Source organism: Schistocerca gregaria, chromosome 3 (genome assembly GCF_023897955.1).
Source record: "Schistocerca gregaria isolate iqSchGreg1 chromosome 3, iqSchGreg1.2, whole genome shotgun sequence".
In the NCBI taxonomy this organism is placed as follows: Eukaryota; Metazoa; Arthropoda; class Insecta; order Orthoptera; family Acrididae; genus Schistocerca; species Schistocerca gregaria.
Genome location: NC_064922.1, coordinates 290,925,612 through 290,949,908, shown reverse-complemented (window position 1 = coordinate 290,949,908; position 24,297 = coordinate 290,925,612). Strand labels below are relative to the sequence as shown.

The window sequence follows — 24,297 nt, the reverse complement described above, 5'->3', positions numbered from 1 at the left end:
CTAAACGAGCAAACCCAATTCAATTATTCACCTCTCTTAGATTAGATCACAACCCCAGGATAGAAGAAAAACTTTGGACCCCAGTCCATCGTAGTTAAAAATGTCTTAGCTGATGCATAACTTCAGTCCGGTCATTGTAGTATAATTGGTGAATGTGTAATGAAGGTATAATAACATAATTTCAAGAAGACTTGTATGTGGTTGCAGTATTTCCTAGAGTGTATTTTACGAAAACAGTTGCAGTGTTACTTTGTAAATGCAGAAATCACCTGAAAGCTACACTTAAAAAATTACTACAAAGAGGCAACTCACGTTGTGGAATTAACACTCATATTGTGAGCTGCATAGAGAAAAAACACCACACACGCTAAAGGCGATTCTTACAAAAAAAGCAGCGAAACAAGCGCCAGGATGGTGCCGGACACCTCTTGATATTTCTACAGCGAACCGTCGCCGCGCATTACGAACACCAAGTGTAGTCTTGTGTCTACGTTCCATCCCGCTACTAAACGCCACCGGTTGGATTCACACCGGAAGATTCACGAGATTTGCTACTGTGACAACCGAGAATTTCTCCGCACCTTCCGAGAGACCCCTTCAGAATTTTCTCAACAAGCGCTTGTTGTACATCGTAGACTGACTAGCAACTGGTACTGGATCGGCTTTCACCTTGGTTGGCTGATAATTTGTCTGGGTACAAAATTCAGCTTGTTTCCCATTCCGTGTAAGATGAAATACACTGCTGGCCATTAAATTTGCTACACCAAGAATAAATGCAGATGATAAACGTGTATTCATTCTACAAATATATTATACTAGAACTGACATGATTACATTTTCACGCAACTTGGTCGCAAAGATCCTGAGAAATCAGTACCCAGAACAACCACCTCTGGCCATAATAACGGCCTTGCTACGCCTAGGCATTGAGTCAAACAGAGCTTGGATGGCGCGTACAGGTACAGCTGCAAATGCAGCTTCAACACGATACCAGAGTTCATCAACAGTAGTATCTGGCTTATTGTAACGAGCCAGTTGCTCGACCACCATTGACCAGACGTTTTCAATTGGTGAGAGATCTGGAGAATGTGCTGGCCAGGGCAGCAGTCGAACATTTTCTGTATCCAGAAAGGCTCGTATAGGACCTGCAACATACGGTCGTGCATTATCCTGCTGAAATGTAGGGTTTCGCAGTGATCGAATGAAGGGTAGAGCCACTGGTCGTAACACATCTGAAATGTAACGTCCGCTGTTCAAAGTGCCGTCAGTACGAACAAGAGGTGACCGAGACGTGTAACCAATGGCACCCCATACCATCACCCTGGGTGATACGCCAGTATGACTATGACGAGTGCACACTTCCAATGTGCCTTCACCGCGTTGTCGCCAAACATGGATGCGACGTTTTGCCATTCGAGAACCGAGGTTCGTCGTTGAGTACACCATCGCAGGCGCTCCTGTCTGTGAAACAGCGTCAAGGATAACCGCAGCCATGGTTTCAGAGTAGATAGTCATGCTGCTGCAAACGTCGTGTAAGTGTTCGTACAGATGTTTGTTGTCTTGCAAACGTCCCCATCTGTTGACTCAGGGATAGAGACGTGGCTGCAAGATCCGTTACGGCCATGCGGATAACATGCCTGTCATCTCGACTGCTAGTGATAAGAGGCCGTTGGGATCCAGCACGGCGTTCCGTAATACCCTCCTGAACCCACCGATTCCATATTCTGCTAACAGTCATTGGACCTCGACCAACGCGAGCAGCAATGTCGCGATACGATAAACCGCAATCGCGATAGGCTACAATCCGACCTTTACCAAAGTCGGAAACGTTACGGTACTCATTTCTCCTTCTTACACGAGGCATCACAACAACGTTTCACCAGGCAACGCCGGTCAACTGCTGTTTGTGTATGAGGAATGGGTTGGAAACTTTCCTCATGTCAGCACGTTGTAGGTGTCGCCACTGGTGCCAACCGTGTGTGAATTCTCTGAAAAGTTAATCATCTGCATATCACAGCATCTTCTTCCTGTCGGTTAAATGTCGTGTCTGTAGCCCTCATCTTCGTGGTGTAGCAATTTTAATGGCCAGTAGCGTAGAAGTGGCTCATAATCTGCATACGCTTCTAGGAAAGTTCGTAGACATTTCTGACCACCCACCAGGGACCTCTCATAGCTCGCACAGCTCTGAAACAGCGCTTTGCTGTCACCAGCCTGCGATCACCGTTACCTGAAGCGGACTTATCATGCAGCAAAACAATCTTTGGGAGAATTTGGGGAAACGTTTCGAATATCCGCAACTTGACCACCCAACGTGTAAAGCCTGCAGCTGGACTCTCTCAGAATTTCCAGCACATGGAAATTTTAAGGGCTCAAACTAGAGATTTCACAAATCTTCGGAGAGTACAACCACAATATATTTATTAACGGTCGTTTAATGACCTTTAACAAAAGCAGAGCAGCACATACACTTTGTGTGACAAAACTGGTTAATCAAAGTACCAAAATCTTTAACTAGATGTCTAAAACTGGCCATAGGTGGGCACTGAGTATTATCTATATGCAATGAAAAGTTTATCTTAAACTTGAATTACCTAGAATATAACTTCACAGAAGTAACTAACTGAAACCAAGTGAAGTCTTGTACCATCCCAGTTCGTTCCTCTTCACGTTTTGCCATAACATGAAGTGCGAAAGTGGCTGATCAGACTTTTCTCTGAAGCTCTAAAATGTGTTTTCAATTCAAGTTCTGTTAAATCTAAATACCGAGAACACGAACATTTGTTTACATTTATGAATTTCTAGTAATAACTCAAATTGATCCAAGGTTCTGTATCTTTCTTTTAAGTGAGTCCATGAACATTTGTCAGTAATTTATTTAAATACAAGATTTGCAATTTCCTCCTTAATTCTTTTTCTCTCGGTAGTGACTTAAATAATTGTGTCATCTGCGAAAGAACCAAATCTACTGTTTATGGAACAAATGAAACAACTTTACGCTTCTGGTCAAAGAAACCTCCTCGTCTTCATTGTTTTTCCTGGAATAAGACAAGCTATTTGTAATCTGAGCCGTCAAATATTCAAACCTACAGTATTTCTACAAGAATGTTGTGATTTACACTTTCAAATGCACTCCTGTTGCAGGCTGGACTGTGGATGAGCGGCGACTATCGGCCATTCTGCGGTGCCACCATCGCTGACGCTAACAATCTCGTCACGGCAGCCCACTGTGTCTTCTACACCAACGGAGACATGTGAGTGAATAAATCCCAAACACTCTTTCCATTTATCACTATTTATCTTATAGATTTGCCCACAAATTCGTAGCTTAGGCGTTATCTTCCATGTTAACACAAATATTACAATTACATAAACGCCCTTGTGGAATTTGTAACTGTAAACAGTGGGATGCAAAATATTTTGAGGTCTTCAATTTCTTTTCACGTGATATATCTACGATTATGATATAAAGAGCATAGTACACTATTATGGGACAAATCCAGTTACATATTGGTGCTTTCGGCAGAATACCAAGGAAGGAAAACTTTAGTCTAAAATCAAGTACGTCATTCATTAGTGCTGCAAATGCAAGATGTCCACTTGTGTCCAACAGTATGTTTCCCTGCAGTCTTCATTCATTAAGTTCACTATTAGTAATTTCTGAGATCACTCGTCATGGAATGGTTTCTTCAAGAAAACCATAGACAATTCCTTCTGTTTATCGTGGTTAATCTAACTGTGTCTTGTGAGCAATTAAGCTTATAACTTTCTTTTCTAAACTGTCTTCTCACAGGCAAAAGTCTGAGGTCATACATAATCTATTCGTGATGAAATAATATGGCGTAACGTCCCTTTGATGAACATAGTTACCTTAATGTAATACATAATGACTCTGATCATTTATGCTGTGTGATATATTCACACATTTGGAACTCAACTGCATGTCAAACTGCTCTTTAACTTAAATTAGCCAACCGGCTTAAGACAAGTCTAAGACAGGCGTTAGTTTCGACTCAAGCAAACTGTAGATTCGCAACAATCGGATATCGTCTCCTCGTCTACGTAACAAGATCCACATTTGTTCGAATTAATTTTGAGAATACAAAAAAATAGGTACCAAATAACTCTTCCAAAAGAAATTATAGCCCGAAGTATTTCGACAGATTTGGCCTTTCAGTTTCCCAATGACCACTAACAATCAGCAATACCAATGCACACCAGGCTATTTGAAATTTCGAAGTAACTGGTCAAAACAACCAATCTCATTGAGCAGAGAATGGAAAAAGATACAAAGTAACTGAATTAATACTATCTACGTGTCAGAGCGTTAACACTAAAACATATGCACGTCAATAATTATTATTTTAAGCATGACTTAGTAATGGAGTGAAATGCAAGAAAGTTCCAATGAAATAAACTAAAAGGCAGTTGAAAAATTTATAAAACCTTGGCTTTGCGTAAAATCCCCTCGTTATAAATGCATGCAAAATGAGGTTCATCTTTAGAAGCAGATATTTGTATCATCATCACAATCAACGATTTGTATTTCTGGTGGAGAAGGACATCCTCAAGACTTCTGTACATGAAATACATTAAATTTATTTTGTATTTCACTTCTGAGCTGTGCACATTTACGTTACTCCTGAAATTTATAATGTCATATGTTCATGCTAGCTTTGATAGCCGAATGATCCATTGGTTTTTCAATGATATGTTTGTTAGCGTGGCCATTTTCCATAGCAATTGTTACATGTTTTCCATTTTTATTAGTTTTCCCTCCTTAAGCTTACTGCAATTGAAGAGTATTTTCCACGAGACGCGCATCGCCTTTATTTATAAATCATCTTCTGTGCTCATTCTGGAAATATGGTGACCATGCGTAATATGTCTCTACAGTTTGGTATTTATGGATTCAAAGCCATAGTTGTTTATGACATTGCCGTAAAATTTCTTAGTGTTGATGCTGCGAAGAGCACTAATGCGCTGCTTCCTGGACTCGGGTAGGCACGCCAGGCCTGGATCGAATCCGCCCGGCGAATTACTGGCGAGGGCCAGTACGCTGGCTAGTCTGGATGTGGTTTTTAGGCGGTTTTCCACATCCCGCTAGGTTAATACTGGGCTGGTCCCCACGCGACTCGCAGACATTTGAAAACGTTCGCACTATTTCCTGGCTTGCACTAGACACAGACAGCTGGGTACACTATTTCCATCCCAGAGGGTTCGGGGTGGCGGCAGGAAGCGCATCCGGCCACCCTCTGCCACTAACACTGCCAAATCCGTACTAACACGGCCGACCCTGTGTTGAAGCAGGACAAAGGCCCAAAGGAAATGATGATCATGACGGTGGAAATGATAATGCTGCCTCTTCACGTCTTCTGAAGACTACTACTTATTCCCTCGTTGTTAGCAGATGTTAAAGTCTGATGAAACAGGATTGCTCTTTCAATTTTCAAAATTTTCCGTCTTTTATGATATGGCAAAAGCATAAATGCAGCGTAAGCATGAGCTCGTTCATAAACAAGTTATTAACTATCCAATGCTTGGATCATTAATTTCAGTACTAGCTTGCCAATAAACTATAAAAGTCGTTTGTTTCATAAGACATCCATGAACGAACTCTAGATTTACAGCAAGCATCTCAATAGAAATGTGGACAGGCATTATTAAACCAATCCAAATTCGTGAGAAACAGAATCAGCAACATGATATTCAGTAGCCATGCATAAATGAAGAATACGAAAAAGTCTAGGTAGATCTCGCGTAAAATATCGTGGCGCCCGTGCAGGAATGCATTCTCGTTGGACAGCTATAAAATTCCAACCCAGTCTTCCGAAGGGGAGACAGCTTATGTTGATTGTTTGCCTTCTGGGATTCACACTTCAGATGTTCTTGTTGTTATCTCTTTGTTAGATCGCATCGCCACTGTGCTTGCAGGGAAAATCTTCATAATCAGGCATATGTGGTTATATGAAGTGCTACTTTCTTTTGTCAAAAATTAAAACATGTAGGCAGAAACCTGATTAAGAAGTGTGCTTGACAGAGCTGAAGTAATCATAAAACACTTCAGTCGCTCAGTAAAGATAGCTAAGCATAACTGCAAGTACTTCCCAAGGCTTTACTGCTTTACAAAGAATTCGGAAGAAGGAGAAAAAACCATAGTTTAGGTAAAATTGCCAAGCAGGTTGTCTGAAGACTAACACATAATTTACACGTGACATATGTTCCTTATTTTACATTGTCAGTATCGTAGTAAGCGATATTGTGCACTAGGCTACATTTGTACTCTGTTTTCAGGGTTCTGTATCTCAATCGGATCACGTCGTTGTCTGTCTGCCTGCTGACAGACTGGTCCTTTTCCTCAGTAACAGGCAGACGAATAAACTCGAAGTTTACGTGATATACTAAAGTCTCTAGTCGTTTGGCAATGTAATAAACGTAAGCTTGTAAGCGAATGCAATCAAAAGATACGGGAATTTATGTCATATTTTGATACTCGCAAAATACTTATCAGAACCTATAGGGTACTTCCCGATGTCTTAGAATCGTGGAATTTGGCAAAAAGCAGTGTTTCACACTACAACTAAACGAACATGTAATTATATCATAGAAAAAAGATTTTTTTGACATTTGTTATCCGATTTCAGAAATAAAAAGTCTTGGTATCCCTGCCACCGACATCTTTCCTGTATCAGTGTCGATAATAGGCACAAATCGTCGAGTTTCTCGATTCCCGTGTTATAAGGACTCTTTATATACACATTTGAGTCTGTGCAGAACCCTCTGATCGCGAGTCCGACTGGCACCTGTCCAGTTATTCATTACATAGTCCCACTGAAACATTGTTGATTATCCTTTGACGTTACACATCAAGCGGTGCGACTACTACAGCTACTAATTTGCGCAGTTTTAAATGGGCCTATTTATATCAATAACAATAATAATTTGCATAATTATAATAATAATAATAATAATAATAGCAATAATGATAATAATAATGAGATGTCTGTACAATATATTATTTCAGAATTTTAATTGTGGTATGGAGAAAGTGACGGCTACTGCCTGGCCAATTTTTGGCAGCATGTTGTCTATCACGTTTTGCTTTGCATATATTCTCTATCGGTGCTCTAGTGATAGACTGTTGAATCTGAACGTCTATGGTTGTCGATGTGTTGGCCGTACCGCTGTAGGTACTTATGCGAGATACACGTTTTTGCATAGGCTTCAGCGGTCGAACTCCACTCTCCACTTTGGTTATCGCGCGGTGGAGGATCACAGTTGACTACCCACGAGCATCATCTCCCCCCCCACCGCCTGCCTTTCTGTCAGCGCGGGTGCGAGTCTAGTTGTTGTACAGGGTGGCTATAATTACCGTAAGTAGTAGCGATGTTTAGGGTGTGCGCTGCAGGATTTGTGTTGTTGGTAGTCTTACAAGGGGAAGGCCTCAGACACGACCAACCGATTCGGTTCAGATTTGGCAGGTCGCTTGTGTACAACCTAAAACGAAGGAATCTAAGATATTTTTGGTCAACACCCCCGCGTTTTTGAGAAAATCACCCCTAAAGGTTATTACGAGCAACCGACTCAAAAATGGCGGGATCGATAGATAATTGTAGGTCGAGCATGTTTCATCATCAGGTATGAGGTCCGGAAACGCATACTTTTCCAGAAATCGAGGTAAGAAACCTTTACAACTGCCTCGTCTGTACCCACATGGTGAACGCTTATGCGCCCGCAGCACCGATAGCGCAACGGCCAAGATAACTGGCGGTGATTCAGAGTACCCGGGCTCGAATCTCGAAGAAACCTCGCGGATGTTACTCTTTCCGTTTGTATTTTTTCATATCTCAATTGATAGGGATAGGAGCATTAATAAGGTAATCAACAAGGAATGATAATAATAAGGCAGCAAATAAAATTCTTAAACCTCTTGGGATAGTGAACAACTAAAATGATACTCCAGGTCACTTTACAATGGCTCTTCCAGTCACCGCTACGAGTCCTCACTTTTTTTCGAACAACTAAATAGATGGTACCTGTCATATAAACATACGAAACAAATATACTCACGTCACCAAGAACATCTAATGAAAGCAATCTTTCGACGGCTGCACTGCTCCTTCCGAAGAGTCGGCGGAAAACAAACTTGGTTTACATTTTAAAATATGTCTTTTTCGGGAATTAATTTTGATGCATACCACACATACGATATAATCGACTGAAAATTGGTTCGGAAAGTTGGTTATGAATTATGCTGTGAATAGTTATTGCATCCGTGTGGTTGTGCAATTCCCGCTGGGTTTCCAGAAGCACACTGCAATTCTGAAGCCTGGAAACAAAGTTTTTAACATGGCGTTAGAAATAAACATCACACGGTTGGCATACAGGTGTGCAGTTTGGTGGTATTACTTTTACTGTGCACGTCGGCTGACCCTCGCCATCTATAAACATTGCGTCATATATTGTAGTATTAATTTGTCCACTCCAGGAATCCAATATTAGACAAAACTCTCAAGAAATGTTCATTCGTCAGTTCTCCGGATTTGGAGCAGGTAATGTAAACATTTTTCAACGAGTCGGTTAAACGATTCACCTCTTCTGTAACCCGAGGACCAAATGTAACATTCGTTTCTTGTAAACACAGGAAAACTTTAGGCAACACTTTTACAGAGGCTGTGATAGCATATTGCGCCGTGTACGAATGTGTTAGTTTGTTTTTACTATCAACTGCGACAAGAGTTCGTTTTTCTCCCTTATGCTCGAATGTTCACCCGATACTCGCATCCTGTTTGATCGGTGTTGATCACGTAATCACGATTAAAACCGCTCATAAGTGACGCCGTTTGCGTGCTGATAAGAGCCGCCACTTCCTGTGTATCTGCTATATTTTGTACCTCCTTATGAGAGACGTATTTAGTGACGTGCCGTTGACGAATTTCATTCTCCGATTTGAAATTTCTTATCCAAGATAATGATGCGGCAAACGTAAAATCCTTCTTGGCCGTATATTGAAGCGCTGCACCTGCAGCCCACTCCTGAAGTATTCTCGTTTTTACATTCTTATTACGACAACGAGATTCGACAAATCTGTCGTATGTCCACTTATTTATCGCCTGGTATTTGTCGCATCTTGTCCCTCCTTTAACGATATCACTTTCCCACAATTTCAAGTCGTTCTTCCTTTTCAGGGCTGTTGTTGCTCCATTCTTTTGCAGTGTTTGTAAGTTCCAACTCGGATGATTCCCGGCTAGCGCTACCGCCTTTACTTTGACTTCAAGGGGTATAGCGCCGTAGTTCAATCGTTTAGTAACCGGTTCGTAACACTCATCGGGAACAGATCAAGCACATATTCCCAGTGACGTGGAGATTTCCAAAGTGTTATGACCATTTTGCTTCGTCTTCATGGTATAGTACTTCAGTATCAACAAAAGTCATTTCTTTCGTCAGCTCCAAAAATCGCTCGACGATAGCCGCTCCTATCAATCTGGAACGCCGAGAAATATAACTGCCTGCTTGCGGTAGTGCATTGATAATGCATCTGTCTTGCTGCACATTTACAAACCAAAACACAGCGTCGGTAACTTCCCGCTTGCCATCGTCTGTAACAGGCTCCCAACTATATATTATAGCGGTAGTCGAAGGGTGTACGTCCTCCATTATCCAGATTATGCACCTGAAAGATATGATACAACAAACAATAACTAGTTACTACGGCATAAACAGACGAGCTACTTACTACAAACTACTTACAGTACCCGTCATATGTTACTTACGGAAAAACACTGTATTAATTCACAATACGTATTTCACTCGACGCATTAACGATGGAAAAATCACTACATGTATCCACGAGGTTCGCGGCAGCCTAATGACGGAAAACAACTCTTTCCGATTGACTTTCTATAAGGCTCGTGCTGGATACCTTCACTTTTGCAGGTTCACAATTATGATATGACGAAGACGCAAATGGGACAACTTAACTCTCTCCGCGTGCATTCCGTCCCGTGCATTTCGTCCCGTGCCTCGGTGTAAACAAGCGTCGCACGGTTGGCTGTCTGTGATCCCTCGTGAGGAATTCGCAGCACTCTTACTCGGAGTTGTTTTCAAATGACAAGGCTTAATAGTTTAATACTTTACTAACACACGGCGTTTGGGAAATTAGTTTGCCTACCTTATTATTATAATTCCTTGTTGATTTACTTACCTTATTAACCCTCCTATCCCTATCAATTAAGATATGGAAAAACTCAAACGAAAAGAATAAAATCCAGGAGATTTTTTCGAGATTCGAACCCGGGTTCTCCGATTCCCAACCAGTTACCTTAGCCATTGTGCTATCGCCACTGCCCGCGACAAGTATTTACCATGAGGGTACAGAAGTGACAGTTGTTTAAGTTTCTCTCCCGATTTCTGGAAAAGTTTGTGTTTGCAAACCCCATACCTGATGATGAAAAATGCTGTGTTTACAATTATCCATCAATCCCTCCAATTTTGAGTCGATTGCGCGTCATAACCTTTAGGGATGATTTTCTCAAAATATCGGGAGTGTTGACCTAAAATATCTTAGATTCCTTCGTTTTAGGTTGTACACAAGCGACCTGCAAAATTTGAGCCGAATCGGTTGGCCGTGTCTGAGGCCTTCCCGTTGTTAGTGTCATGAACTCATGACTTGCCATTAAGCGCCGGTGATGAAACACAAACACCAGTGTGTATTAAAGTTGCAGACAGTCAACATGGGTCTGGAGCAAGATGAGGAAGCCTTTTCTCGTAAAGCTGTTTTATCAAAACAACGTCAGTAACGTCGCTGCTCTTCGCATTACGTATCGATATATTAAGGGAATACAGACAGGCCTTATTCCGCACCAGGGTTGAAGATCATGATTCAGAAGTTCGAATTAACTCACGAAATGCTTATTGCTCGGGGGAAATCGACGGCCAGTTGCGCCACAAGTTGTTGCAGAACTTGCTGTTGCCACGGCTGAGAATTCTGGACGCAATATGCGATGTTAAAGCAGTGAACAATCTGTGTCACGACAGCTGAACATTCCATGGTCCACCGTTCGAAAAGTGCTGTGAACAACTGTGAAATTGTACCTCTGGTCCGGCTCCATATTGTCGTGGATGCAAATGGTCGTCACATTGAGCAACTTCTGTAACCTGGGACATAAATATAGTACGCAGTTAACCCTCTCATGTGGAAATCAACATATTTCTTTCAAAGGTTTATTCGTTATGTCCCTTCTGTATGTCTTTACAAATGTTCCCACAGAGTTTCGCTGTCCTACGATCACTCGTTTATCATGAGGGCACTCTCAAGTAGCGAAAGCTGAACTAACCACATTATACCTCACATCACGCTGTAAGAGACTAGACACAAAAACCCACAATAGTTTGTTATCGTTGGTTTCAACATCTAACGTATTACTCTACGTAAATAAGTGTGAAAGCAGAGAACGCTATTGCGTTCTGCTTGACAAACATATTCTTTGCATGTACCAGCCGAAATTACCAAACATTTCGCAATAGAATTATTTTGTGGAGCATGTATATTTGATTACAAGCTTTCTTCGGCACTCTTTTATACATTCCAATTCAACTGACGTTAAGGTAATTTGCCAGTGAATCCGCTTCAAAAGACCGATTTTTTTGTTTTCACTTTAAATGGATATTTAGAGTAGTTTGTTTTGAACAAAGTAGTGGTTAAAATAACTGAATTGGATATCAGGAAGTTGTTGAAACATCAGATTAAAGACGTCTCGGTGTGTGTCCACAGCCATAATTCCCCTGCTTTCACACGTCAGTGTTGTGATTAGACTCCTATACAACTGTTATTCAAATTGACAGCCCTGACAGAGATTATGCTTTGCTCTTGTGTTTCCTTTGGCTATCTTCGTTTTTCAAGTGTTGTTATTCTTATAAACTTTTATGCAGTTTCAGTTACTGTTAATTTGTCACTCACGAAAGTTATCACGCCAGTAATTTGTTTTAATGTGGGGGAGTTGGCACGTGTAAAGTTCTATAGTTGCTAGGAATATACGCTGCGTTTAATATGAGACCATTAGTGTTGGAAAACGATTCCGTGAGAGTGGTCGAGGCTGCAAAGTTCGTCCTTGAGGCAGCTGAAGAGACCAGAATTACAAGGAGAAAGAAGAAAAGGAAGGGAGAAGTTGAGGAATATGTACATTAAGAAAATTATGCAACTGGGGTGTATTAGGGACAAGAGAAGTGAGTCACAGATCAAATATAAAATTATAATTCCCGAGAATTAAATTTTCTGACATGTTTACTTTATGCACGAAAAATCTATTTGAGCAACAGGTCTAAAATTTTTTGGGGTATTTGAGGATACTATTTGGAGTATAGTAGACTACAAACATTAACGCACCATTAACGTGAAGGGAAATACATGCTCATTAGTTATAAAAAGTAACCTTAATTTTTATCCACAATTGCAAATATCTATAGAATAAAAACAGGTGGTTGAAATAACATGATTGTTGTTAATGCACAACTGAATTTTCAAGTATCTAACTAAGATAGTTAGTCAGGACATAGATTTCAAATATGAATCTTCACCAATGAAACTGTAATGAAGTTATCGTGTGAACTAATATGATTAATTGTGTATTAAAACGTTCAGTAAGGACACTCATATTATCCTACAATTTTCATACTCCGAGGAGGTCACGTTTTTTAGTTTGACCCATGTAAACTTTAAAAAATTGTTAGTATTCTTCCAGGCGTTCACAAGGAAGTTACCTTAAGGCTTCGGACTATAGGTAATGTTTTATGGGACTTAAAACTGACCGAAGATAAGATATAGATTTATCACCTATAATTTCCCCCAAGAGCAGTACATTATCTTTGTTATTCCACAAAACCTGCATTCGCTTTATCGACTTCTTGCTGCATCAGTCGATTAGCCAAGAGACTTGCTTGCTTGATTGTTGTCTACTCTTAGAAACGATATAATAATAATAAATCGTTTAATGGAACAGGAAATGTCAAACAGAACTTTCCTCCTCTCTCGGGGAGTGTAATTAAAGACAATTAGACTTTGAATGTACAGGGAACGCTGGAGAGAACGTATTTACCAATCTCAAGCTCCACAGCAACTGCACCAACTGAAGAATTTATATTGCAGAAAGATAACAGCATCATAAATCTTGGAAAATAATATGTAAATAGCGGTAATAGGCTTTGTACTACAGGCAGTTGCGAAAAAGTGCTTCATTCCACTTACTTCTGCCCCGCAACTGATTATGGTCTCTAGTTATTGGTTGTGCGAAAAATATTGCCTTACCAGTAGATTTCATTGTCCATATTATAGTGTTTCATTTTTCACGGTCTATGATATTCCAGTTTCTTTTATTTTTTTACGTGCGGAGAAAGAGTAAAATTAACGTGAAACGTTCATGCAGACATTACATCCACAATCGAAGCACGGAAAGGGCGACAAGAGCCTACCATTGGTGACACTTTCATTCAGTAAGACGAAAGTGTATTGCTACGAAAAAAAAAGAATTTCAGAAGTTTCAACTACCGATACACTGTGCATAGAAATGGATAATCTAACTGATATTATTTCGGAAATACTAGTGCAGTGACAACATGAGACGATGAAATATATTTGCGTCGCTCGACGCTCTTCAGCTCATTTACAACTACAATGTTTTTAGAATGGTATGTACTATCTGTCTACAAAATATTAGAATGTACACTCCACTCACTGACACATTACTGAGGCACGCGTTTTTCTCAGTTGTGTCCACTAGGCTGCTTATCATAACGCTTATTTCCTGTGAAATAGATATTGAACAGATAATGGATGTGAGGAAACGCAACACCGTAGGATCACCAGAGTAATATGAAGAAGAAATATTAGAATTTGACATCTCTTCGACGTTGAGGTTAATGGAGACCGAAAATTATCTCAGTTGGACGAAGGGCATTGCATACAATGAGTTTTGCGTGATTATGAAGAGCTTTTCCTGCACTGTGTGCCATGATGTGTAGTAAAGTGTTAACGGCGAAATCACTCTAAGCTTGCAGGCTGGCTGTCAACAGTCAGCCCTTCTTAAGAATAGCTTGGAATGGTCCAGCGTTCACTACGAGAACAATGAAGGCTAGATAACAATCCACTATGCTCTGCTGTTACATGTCATCGCTAGTATTTACCTCTCGTGCACATCTCACTCTTTTAGTGATTCACTTGAAATCATTTTGTAACGTTTATTTCTAATTGCTACTTGATCACGTGTGAATAGCTGTTCAGTCTTTGCTCCCAATTTCAGTGTTTAATATTGGCTTTTTGTTTTGTTTATAAATCTTTAATGCGGAATACATTTCAATCAATGAATCCAATTTAGGGCTTCTCCGACTGTTATGCTTGACATACAGTACTTGCTGGTGATTAGTAGCCCCATGATAAGCATTAAGTAGTCGATGTTCATACTGGCCATTTGATTTAAGCCTGTTAGTAGGATGAAGTCAGATACTCTTAAGGTCATAATCTTCTTTGAGTTCCATTTGCTAAAGGAAATGGTGGACAGGCTAATGTACCACCACAACCGCATAGAAGACTCCTTCGTGATTCACTTAGAGATGTTATTGTTCCTTTTCCTCCTTCAGTTTAACTATAGTAACAATAGGAAGGGTATCTGATGACATGGTGAAAATAAATTGTTAACTAAGCTCGTCGTCAGGGGATAACACTAGGAAGAAGAAGAAGAAGGTGTAAATAACAGATTTTTTGACCAGTCAAAATATTAGCTTACATTTAGTAAAATGTTAAAATTTTCTTTGGCTCTAACAACACAAATTTTGGTATAGTGACTCTCCTCCGTCAGAGCCCTATGCGACCGTACTCTGGGGTCAGCCGTGATATGTTCTTCTACCGCAGCACTGCCGAAAGAGAATTTTGTAAAAGTTGTTGTTGTACCACTAAGATAACTCTATCGAACTAGTTTTACTTAAATGACACCATGAGAGGAGTAATATGCTCACGATTTTTTAACGTATTCACAAGTATTTAGATGAGGAATGGATGTTTGCTTTAATGGACAAGTGATCCACTCCCTCCTCGTCTCCCCCCCCCCCCCTCCCCCCATGAACTCGCACATAAAAACAGCTTCAAACGTCTGATTACTTTACAAATGAGTTAACGTTTTAAATTAAGGATGTAAAACACTTGTGGTCCTTGATATGTAGGATGTTACACAGGGGCAGAGTTGATGACTGTGCTGGTCCCACATGTGTTCTGTCGGGGACGGACCTGGGATCTTAAGAGCACGGGAGTGACTCAGCAATGCGCAGACATTTCACTGAGAAATGTGCCGTGCGTGGACAAGTATTGTTCAGATTAAAATGGAACCAAGGTACGGTCGCATGAGAGGTAATACACGAGGACGCAGGATGCCCACGACGTGCCGTCAGACTTCCCTTTATCACCACTAGCAGTAGACTGAAGTCATATCCGATGGACCCCCACTCAATGTCGCCTGGAGTAACACCGCTGTGCCGTTCCGAAAGAATTGGACCACTGCCCAGGTCGCCACCAAATTCGCCAAAGATGTTCATCCGGGGTTGAGATAAACCGCGATTCATCACTGAACACAATCCGACGCCGTTCGTCAGCAGTCCATGCTATACAATGATAGAACCATTCTAAAGACAGCCGTTTTACGGTATTGTTAACAGCAGCCTACGCATGGGATGGTAATTCCCTAGCTTCGCTGTTGCTAGGCTCTGACCAATGGTGGAGGATGACAAAGGATGTTGAAGGAACTCCATCACTTGTTCTCGAATAGCACATGGAGATGTGAAGCAGTTACAATGTGCTTGGTGCTCTAGCTCTGCCTCGTGTTCCAATAAAATAGAGTCCAGCATTGGGCCACTGTTACATCCGAAAGGCTCAAAAATCTGGATAATGAACGACTCGACCAGATGGCCAGACGGAGACAGGTTGTGGTAACGCTGTCTCACACGAATACACAGCATCTTCGTGGTCTTTAGTTACCTCTTAACATCTGACTCGGTTCACGATCCTTCTACGCCCTACCGGGCCCTGTAACGACGCTAAACACGAACAATGCTAATGACCACTGGTGGTCGTTCTACCAAACAAAAATTTGCAACTATAATTATTTACATACCTGCTGATGGTATGTGCAAGTACAGTTTTAGATCGACTTTCGTCCATGTTTTCTAGGTACTTCTCTTTTTTCACAGGTAGTATACTCACTAACGTGTGGAAAATTTCTGAACCACATCTGGATAATACCTTCGTTTGTATTGATCTCCAAATGGAGCAAACAATTCCTTCTGTCGAACCCTGTTGAAGCATAATACAGAGAGGTGATCGTACAAACTCTGCAGTGCGTTACGGTGCGTGGACTGAACAAGATCTCGTTCGTACTAGACTCATTAAATGTACTATCGACTTTCAACTCCTAAGATATATGGGGCGACAACAATGTTCATATTACGAAATTCATGCCGATAATGGCTGAGCTACGACAGTATGCAACTCAGGATTCCATCACACCAAGACCACTGAAAGAACAAGTGTGTGCATCTGCTTGCACGGGACACAACCCATAAGAGACACTTGCTTATTTCTGATTCCACCGCGGCCGATCATAACCCTCGCCTTAAATCGAGAGCGCGAAATACATCGAAAGAAGAGGGATGATGACAAATTTGGAAGTTTGTGATAAGTTCCTATGGGAGCAAACTGCTGAGGTCACCCGTCCCTCGGCTTACACACTACTTAATCTAACTTAAACCAACTTACGCTAAGGATAACACACACACCGACGCCAGAAGGAGGACTCGGACCTCCGACAGGGGGAACACGCCAACCGTGGCAAGGCGCTTGAGACCACGCGGCTACCCGGAACCGCTAACATAATGACAGAACCACTGACAGACTACAACTTGTTCGCCCCAGAGAACTGCGTTATACGGATCTGACACGCGGTAAAATTCTGTGTCCAGGATTTGTTTGCATTACACCAATTTCCTCAGTTAGCTTTGCAGGATAGGTGCTAGAGATTTTTAACCCTGTTCATACGACTCAACATCAGGAGGTGATTTAAATGACCTATTTTTCCATGTGAGTGATATGCCTCTCAGCATGCAAGAGACTATGCAAACTGAAACGGCAGTTCATCATTATTACTACTATACTTCTATTCATGCAATAGAAAATACAAGAAGTTAGAATATAGTCACGGGATTTTTAAGAGCTTGGATCATGCACATATAATTATCAGTAACTGTGCTACTAAAATAAATTCGTAGTAGTCATTACATGTATTAGTAATGGAATATTTATCTAATGCTTATTTATTCTGACCAGATTACGGCCATACAGCCCTCTCTTACATCTGACCATGAGTAAAACATACCAAAAATATTACAAAATTCCGAATTAGAAAAATAACAGTAATAACCGACTCTAATAATAACAGCAATAGTAATAATAATAATAACAGCAACAGTAATGTGTATTTAGGATGATGTAGATTAGCCTAGCAAGTTTGCAGCCGTGTCCAAAAAGCGGAATGTATGAAGAAAATGGAGAAAACTGAAATGTTCACTCGCAGCCAATGTGTGTAATTTCTTTGTCTCGACATAGTGGATGGTTGATTAAAATGGTGTCCATTCTTTCGGACATGTCTCAAAACACACACACACACGCACATACACACACACCAGGATTAGGAATCTGCGAAATGTCGGGAGGGTAATGGGAAAGAGGCACTACATTAATAGTGGGTAGATAAGTTGATAGGGCAGTCAGTGCGAGGGTGATAACCACTTTGTCCAGATAACTTAGTGGTCATAGCAACTGCCTAACACACAGGAGACCTGGGTTCTTATCCTGGTCCGGCACAAATTTTGGACTTCCTCGATTGATTTACATCAGTATCCACTCACAGCCAATGTCTGTAATTCATTTGTGTCTTAATTATAGTGGCTGCTTCATCAAATTTGTCTCCGTTCTTCCGAAGATGCTCGAACGAATGGACTCCACATATACGAAATGAAAGTTATAGTGGCTGTCAGGAAGGAAGTGAATGTAAATAGAGAATCCTATCAACAAGGGGTAGGCAAAAGTTCTGAGGGAGAAGGACTGAAGAGAATGAGCTGCACAGAATGGAGGGGAGATGGCTATTGTGATATAAGGTGGAGCATTAGCTGTCTGTTCAGCATTTGAACTAATATAATTTCTCTGATATTTTTGGTAGGTTGCTCCGCAGTCGGGTTCCTGATACACAAAATGATTTAGGGGACATGCTTTGTAATGGTACAGAAGGAATTTCTGCTGCACTGGTCAGCATTAGAGTAACAGTTGAAGTCAAACAAGAAGAAGTGCAATGAGTGAGAAGACGACATGGCAAACATATAGCATGATAGTCCGTACACTTACTGACGTATATCTGTGGTAACTGTTGATAAGCTTCTGTGATATGGTCGAAAAAGCGTACGTCACAGATACATCATATACCAGCACACATTGTCAGTTCCAGCATATATGAACTCACGTACTAAGGTACTTGAACAGCAGCATCGCCATCGCAAAGTGTGGGAATTATTAGTGTCTCTACGTGCTTCTCTCGAAAAATATTTCTGTCGTAAGTGAAGAGCCGCTAGCACCTCTTCTTGCAGACTGCAAGAAATGATTACCCAAAATTATCCTCAAGTTCTGTGACGAAGAAGAAACGACTTTTCAGGGCCATTTAGGATTAATGGTGGAAGAGATTCTCTGAACTGAGGCGTAATAAGTCTTTGGTGAACGACTAGTTATAGATTGGTTAAGTGTCAGACCTATGCTCTGTACTATTACTGTTTGGACAAATAAATCGGAATTTACATACCCAGGTGCTGAGTACAGGTTTGTTGGACTTGCAGTCCCTGGACCATCATTAACATATAATGACAAGAGAAATGGACCTAATACTGATCCTTGTGGAACTCCTGATATTACATTTCTCTTTTGTAACCTTTTTGTTCGAATCAGTACACACTGTTGGCGAGATGTAAGGTATGAGATGAACGACAGTACAGTGCCAAAACATTGCTTAAATCCAAAAAGCACATAATAGTCGCCTGTTGTTTATCGATAGCTTGTTTCATCTCGTCAGTCACTTCATAAGAGCAGTCGTGATCTACATCTACATGACTACTCTGCAATTCACATTTAAGTGCTTGACAGAGGTTTAATCGAACCACAATCATACTATCTCTCTACCATTCCACTCCCTAACAGAGCGCGGGAAAAACGAACACCTAAACCTTTCTGTTCGAGCTCTGATTTCTCGTATTTTATTTTGATGATCATTCCTACTCATGTAGGTTGGGCTCAACAAAATATTTTCGCATTCGGAAGAGAAAGTTGGTGACCCTTTCGATGTCCTCCGTCAATCCCACCTGGTAAGGATCCCACACCGCGCAGTAATATTCTAACAGAGAACGAACGAGTTCAGTGTAAGCTGTCTCTTTAGTGGACTTGTTGCATCTTCTAAGTGTCCTGCCAATGAAACGCAACCTTTGGCTCGCCTTCCCCACAATATTATCTGTGTGGTCTTTCCAACTGAAGTTGTTCGTAATTTTAACACCCAGGTACATAGTTGAATTGACAGCCTTGAGAATTGTACTGTTTATCGAGTAATCGAATTCCATTTATTTTGGAACTCATGTGGATCACCTCACACTTTTCGTTATTTAGCGTCAACTGCCACCTGACACACCATACAGCAAACTTTTCTACATCACTTTGCAACTGATACTGGTATTCAGATGACCTTACTAGACGGAAAATTACAGCATCATCTGCGAACAACCTAAGAGAACGCTCAGATTGTCACCCAGGTCATTTATATAGATCAGGAACAGCAGAGGTCCCAGGACGCTTCCCTGGGGAACACCTGATACACCTTCAGTTTTACTCGATGATTTTCCGTCTATTACTACGAACTGCAACCTTCCTGACAGGAAATCACGAATCCAGTCGCACAACTGAGGCGATACCCCATAGGTCCGCAGCTTGATTAGAAGTCGCTTGTGAGGAACAGTGTCAAAAGCTTTCCGGAAATCTAGAAATACGGAATCAACTTGAGATCCCCTGTCGATAGCGGCCATTACTTCATGCGAATAAAGAGCTAGCTGCGTTGCACAAGAGCGATGTTTTCTGAAACCATGCTGATTACGTATCAATAGATCGTTTCCTTCGAGGTGATTCATAATGTTTAAATACAGTATATGCTCCAAAACCCTACTGCAAACCGACGTCAATGATATAGGTCTGTAGTTAGATGGATTACTCCTACTACCCTTCTTAAACACTGGTGCGACATGAGCAATTTTCCAATCTGTAGGTACAGATCTATCGGTGAGCGAGCGGTGTATGTGAGTGCTAAGTAGGAAGCTATTGTATCAGCGTAATCTGAAAGGAACCTAATCGGTATACAATCTGGACCTGAAGACTTGCCCGTATCAAGCGATTTGAGTTGCTTCGCAACCCCTAAGGTATCTACTTCTAAGAACCTCATGCTAGCAGCTGTTCGTGTTTCAAATTCTGGAATATTCCATTCGTCTTCCTTGTTGAAGGAATTTCGGAAAACTGCGTTCAATAACTCCGCTTTAGCGTCACAGTCGTCGGTAACAGTACCATCGGCACTGCGCAGCGAAGGTATTGACTGCGTCTTGCCGCTTGTGTACTTTACATACGACCAGAATTTCTTCGGATTTTCTACCAAATTTCGAGACAATGTTTCGTTGTGGAACCTATTGAAGGCATCTCGCATCGAAGTACGTGCCAAATTTCGCGCATCTGTAAATTTTAGCCCATCTTCGGGATTTCGCGTTCTTCTGAACTTCGCATACTTTTTCCGTTGCCTCTGCAACAGCGTTCGGATCTGTTTTGTGTACCATGGGGGATCCGTTCCATCTCTAACCAATTTATGAGGTATGAATCTCTCCATTGCTGTTGCTACTATATCTTTGAATTTGTGCCACATCTCGTCTACATTTGCATAGACAGTTTGGAAGGAATGGAGATTGTCTCTAAGGAAGGCTTCTAGTGACACTTTATCCGCTTTTTTAAATAACATTATTTTGAGTTTGTTTCTGGTGGATTTGGAAGAAACGGTATTGAGCCTAGCTACAACGACCTTGTGGTCACTAATCCCTGTATCAGTCATGATGCTCTGTATCAGCTCTGGATTGTTTGTGGCTAAGAGGTCAAGTATGTTTTCGCAACCACTTACAATTCACGTGGGTTCGTGGACTAAATGCTCGAAATAACTTCCGGATAAAGCATTTAGGACAATCCCGGAAGATGTTTTCTGCCTACCACCGGTTATGAACAAGTGTTTTTGCCAACATATCGAGGGAAGTTTCAAGTCCCCACCAACTATAACCGTATGAGTGGGGTATTTATTTGTTACTAGACTCAAATTTTCTCTGAACTGTTCCGCAACTATATCATCAGAGTCTGAGGGCCGGTGGAAGGAGCCAATTATTAACTTAGTTCGGCTGTTAAGTATAATCTCCACCCATACCAATTCGCACGGAGTATCTACTTCTACTTCACTACAAGATAAACCACTACTGACAGACACAAACACTCCACCACCAATTCTGCCTAATCTATCTTTCCTGAACACCGTCTGAGACTTCGTAAAAATTTCTGCAGAACGTATTTCAGGCTTTAGCCAGCTTTCTGTACCTATAACGATTTCAGCTTCTGTGCTTTCTATTAGCGCTTGAAGCTCAGGGACTTTTCCAGCACAACTACAACAATTTACAACTACAATTCCGACTGTTCCTCGATCCAAGCACGTCCTGTATTTACCATTCACCCTTTGAGATTGTAGACCACCCCGTACTTTCCCGAGGCCTTCTAACCTAAAAAAACCGCCCAGTCCACGCCACACAGCCTCCGCTACCCGTGTAGCCGCCAGCTGAGTTTAGTGAACTCCTGACCAACGGAACCCGAAACCCCACCACCCTCTGGCGCAAGTCAAAGAATCTGCAGCCAACACGGTCGCAAAACCGTCTGAGCCTCTGATTCAGACCCTCCACCCGGCTCTGCACCAAAGGTCCGCAGTCGGTTCTGTCGACGATGCTGCAGATGGTGAGCTCTGCCTTCATGCTGTGATTTTGCTGAAAATGGGACTAGTATTCATGTAAAAGTTTACTTGATGTTAAATAATTAAAGACTGTTTGTCGACTACGTGTTCTAAAGCTGTGGATAACACTAGCAGAATGAAAATGAGCCTGCAGTCTGAGGGCTGTTTGGCAGAGTCCTTCTTGGACAGTGGTTTTATGAATTCCAGATTTCTGGCTGTTGGAAAGAGGCTGGAGGCTATAGAATGATCAAAAATGGCTGTTATTTTGGTCAGAAGAGGATCGACGAGAAGGCTGATCATTTATGCTGTTATACCAGGTGTTTGAAAAGAACTCCCTAGGTTTAATGTGTCCTAGAGTCTGTAAAAGTGATGTACACTATTATAGTTTGTGGTGTTTGATTCATCAACTCTCCAAGTTTGACTCCCCTGCAGTTGGCAGGTCTGCTTATCCTTGAGATGGCACCAGTGTTGTTTTTTTCCTCTGTTCCATCAGTTCACTTCAGGCGTGCATGCAGTGCAGTGCAGAGAAACTCAGCAACAATGTGTGTTATGCAACAGAAAGCACAGTGTGTTATTTGGCTTGTGAAAACTGCGTGAGTCATAACAGTGCAACGTAATTTTAGACTTCAGTATGATAGTGAACCACCTACAGAAAGAACGATTCGTCATTGGCTAAACTCTTTCAAGGAAACCGGTAGTGTTTTAAAACCAGATCACCAGGCAGACCGAGAACTGCTGAAGATGTTGTTGTACAGATCCTGTTTTTCCAACAATATGGGGTCCCACCTCTTGACAGTAACCATGTGCGTGCAGCTCTTGACACTCATTTTCCAGGAAGGTGAATAGGCAGGGCTGGCCCAATATTTTGGCCACCACGAAGCTCAGACTTAACCCCACTGAACTTTTTCTTTCGCAACCACATAAAGAATGTTGTGTATAGTGAAAAGATCAGGGACATCCGTAATTTACAGGAAAGAATCGTCGCGGCGGTTGGGACAGCTACACCTGAAATGTTGGTGAATACGTGGCGAGAACTGGAATACCGTCTGGACGTGTGCAGGGTAACAAATGGATCCCACGTTGACGTCCACTAACATATAACAAAACTTGAATCAATTCTCTTTCGTGATATGTGCTCATTGATGTAATTTTTCATTAATTTCCCCATAAAATTTATACTTAGAACTAGGGAGCTCTTTTTCAAACACTCTGTATTATCGTGCTCTACGAATTTGCACAATTGACTTCTGTACCGTGTTAGGGCTCACCCACTGCAGAAATAATTTTTCGCTTGTACCAGTCACTAATACTTTAAGGAAATCGATAGTTTACGACCTCGTGCGCTGGTCAAGTAAGGATATCGGTGTGGCGAAATACTCATTTATATCCTCAGTAACAACTATAGGTTCGACTAAAGGTTTGGGTTTGCTTACTTCTAGACATCACAATTTTCTATAGGATGGCAGATCTGTGAAATTCCTCAGTTAGCTGGTGAGACTACCTGAACTTGACATTCCTTATGGGTTGACTATCTTGATTACGTAGTTGCTTGTAGGTTAGATGATTATTATCAAAGCTCGTGTCCCATCTGTATTCCTCGTATTCTGAGTCTCTGACACTCATAGGGTGTTTGAGGTGGTCTGTAAGCCATGCTGCAGGTTTTCCCCTTACTCTTACTGTTTGTCGAGAAGCGTGTTTGTCGTATAAATTATTGCGTCTCTTTGTGATGTTGGAAACTTCATTATTTATTTCAAAGTTATTTCCTGCCGTTGTCTGTTAAGAAATATCACTGGCGTTAGCTATAAGCTCGGAGATATTCAAGCGCTTAAAATCTCTAAAAGTCGCCACTTGCTGTTTGTTCTTTGGGTTCTGCAACGGGCAAGTTAAGAGCAGACAGCCAGGTACAGAAATCTGAGCAGTGCAAGTACTCTATCTGAAGATTTGGTTCTGAATATGAAAATAAACGTACGACAGTCAGCTGTATGGTGAGCAGGCTCAAGTGGAACCAGTGCAAAGTTTGAGCAGGAAAATAATCGCGTGATGTTTGATACAGGAGGGCTGTTGTTTAGCAAATTTATGTTGGTATCTCTAGTTACAATTACATGTTCATACAAAGACTCCAGACATAAGAACGCAGATTGAAAGCTAGACGGCTGTCCAA

The 24,297-nt window shown here is 41.4% G+C and overlaps 1 protein-coding gene across 2 annotated transcripts in view; it reads left to right on the top strand.

Moving 5' to 3' along the window:
• Positions 1-24,297, top strand: part of LOC126356033 (trypsin alpha-3-like) — a 307,460-nt gene that overhangs the window by 234,135 nt on the left and 49,028 nt on the right. For both annotated transcript variants that reach the window (XM_050006686.1, XM_050006687.1), the window contains exon 3: positions 3,142-3,251. In XM_050006686.1, coding sequence (XP_049862643.1) covers positions 3,142-3,251 — 110 coding nt within the window. The remainder of the gene's footprint in view (positions 1-3,141; positions 3,252-24,297) is intronic.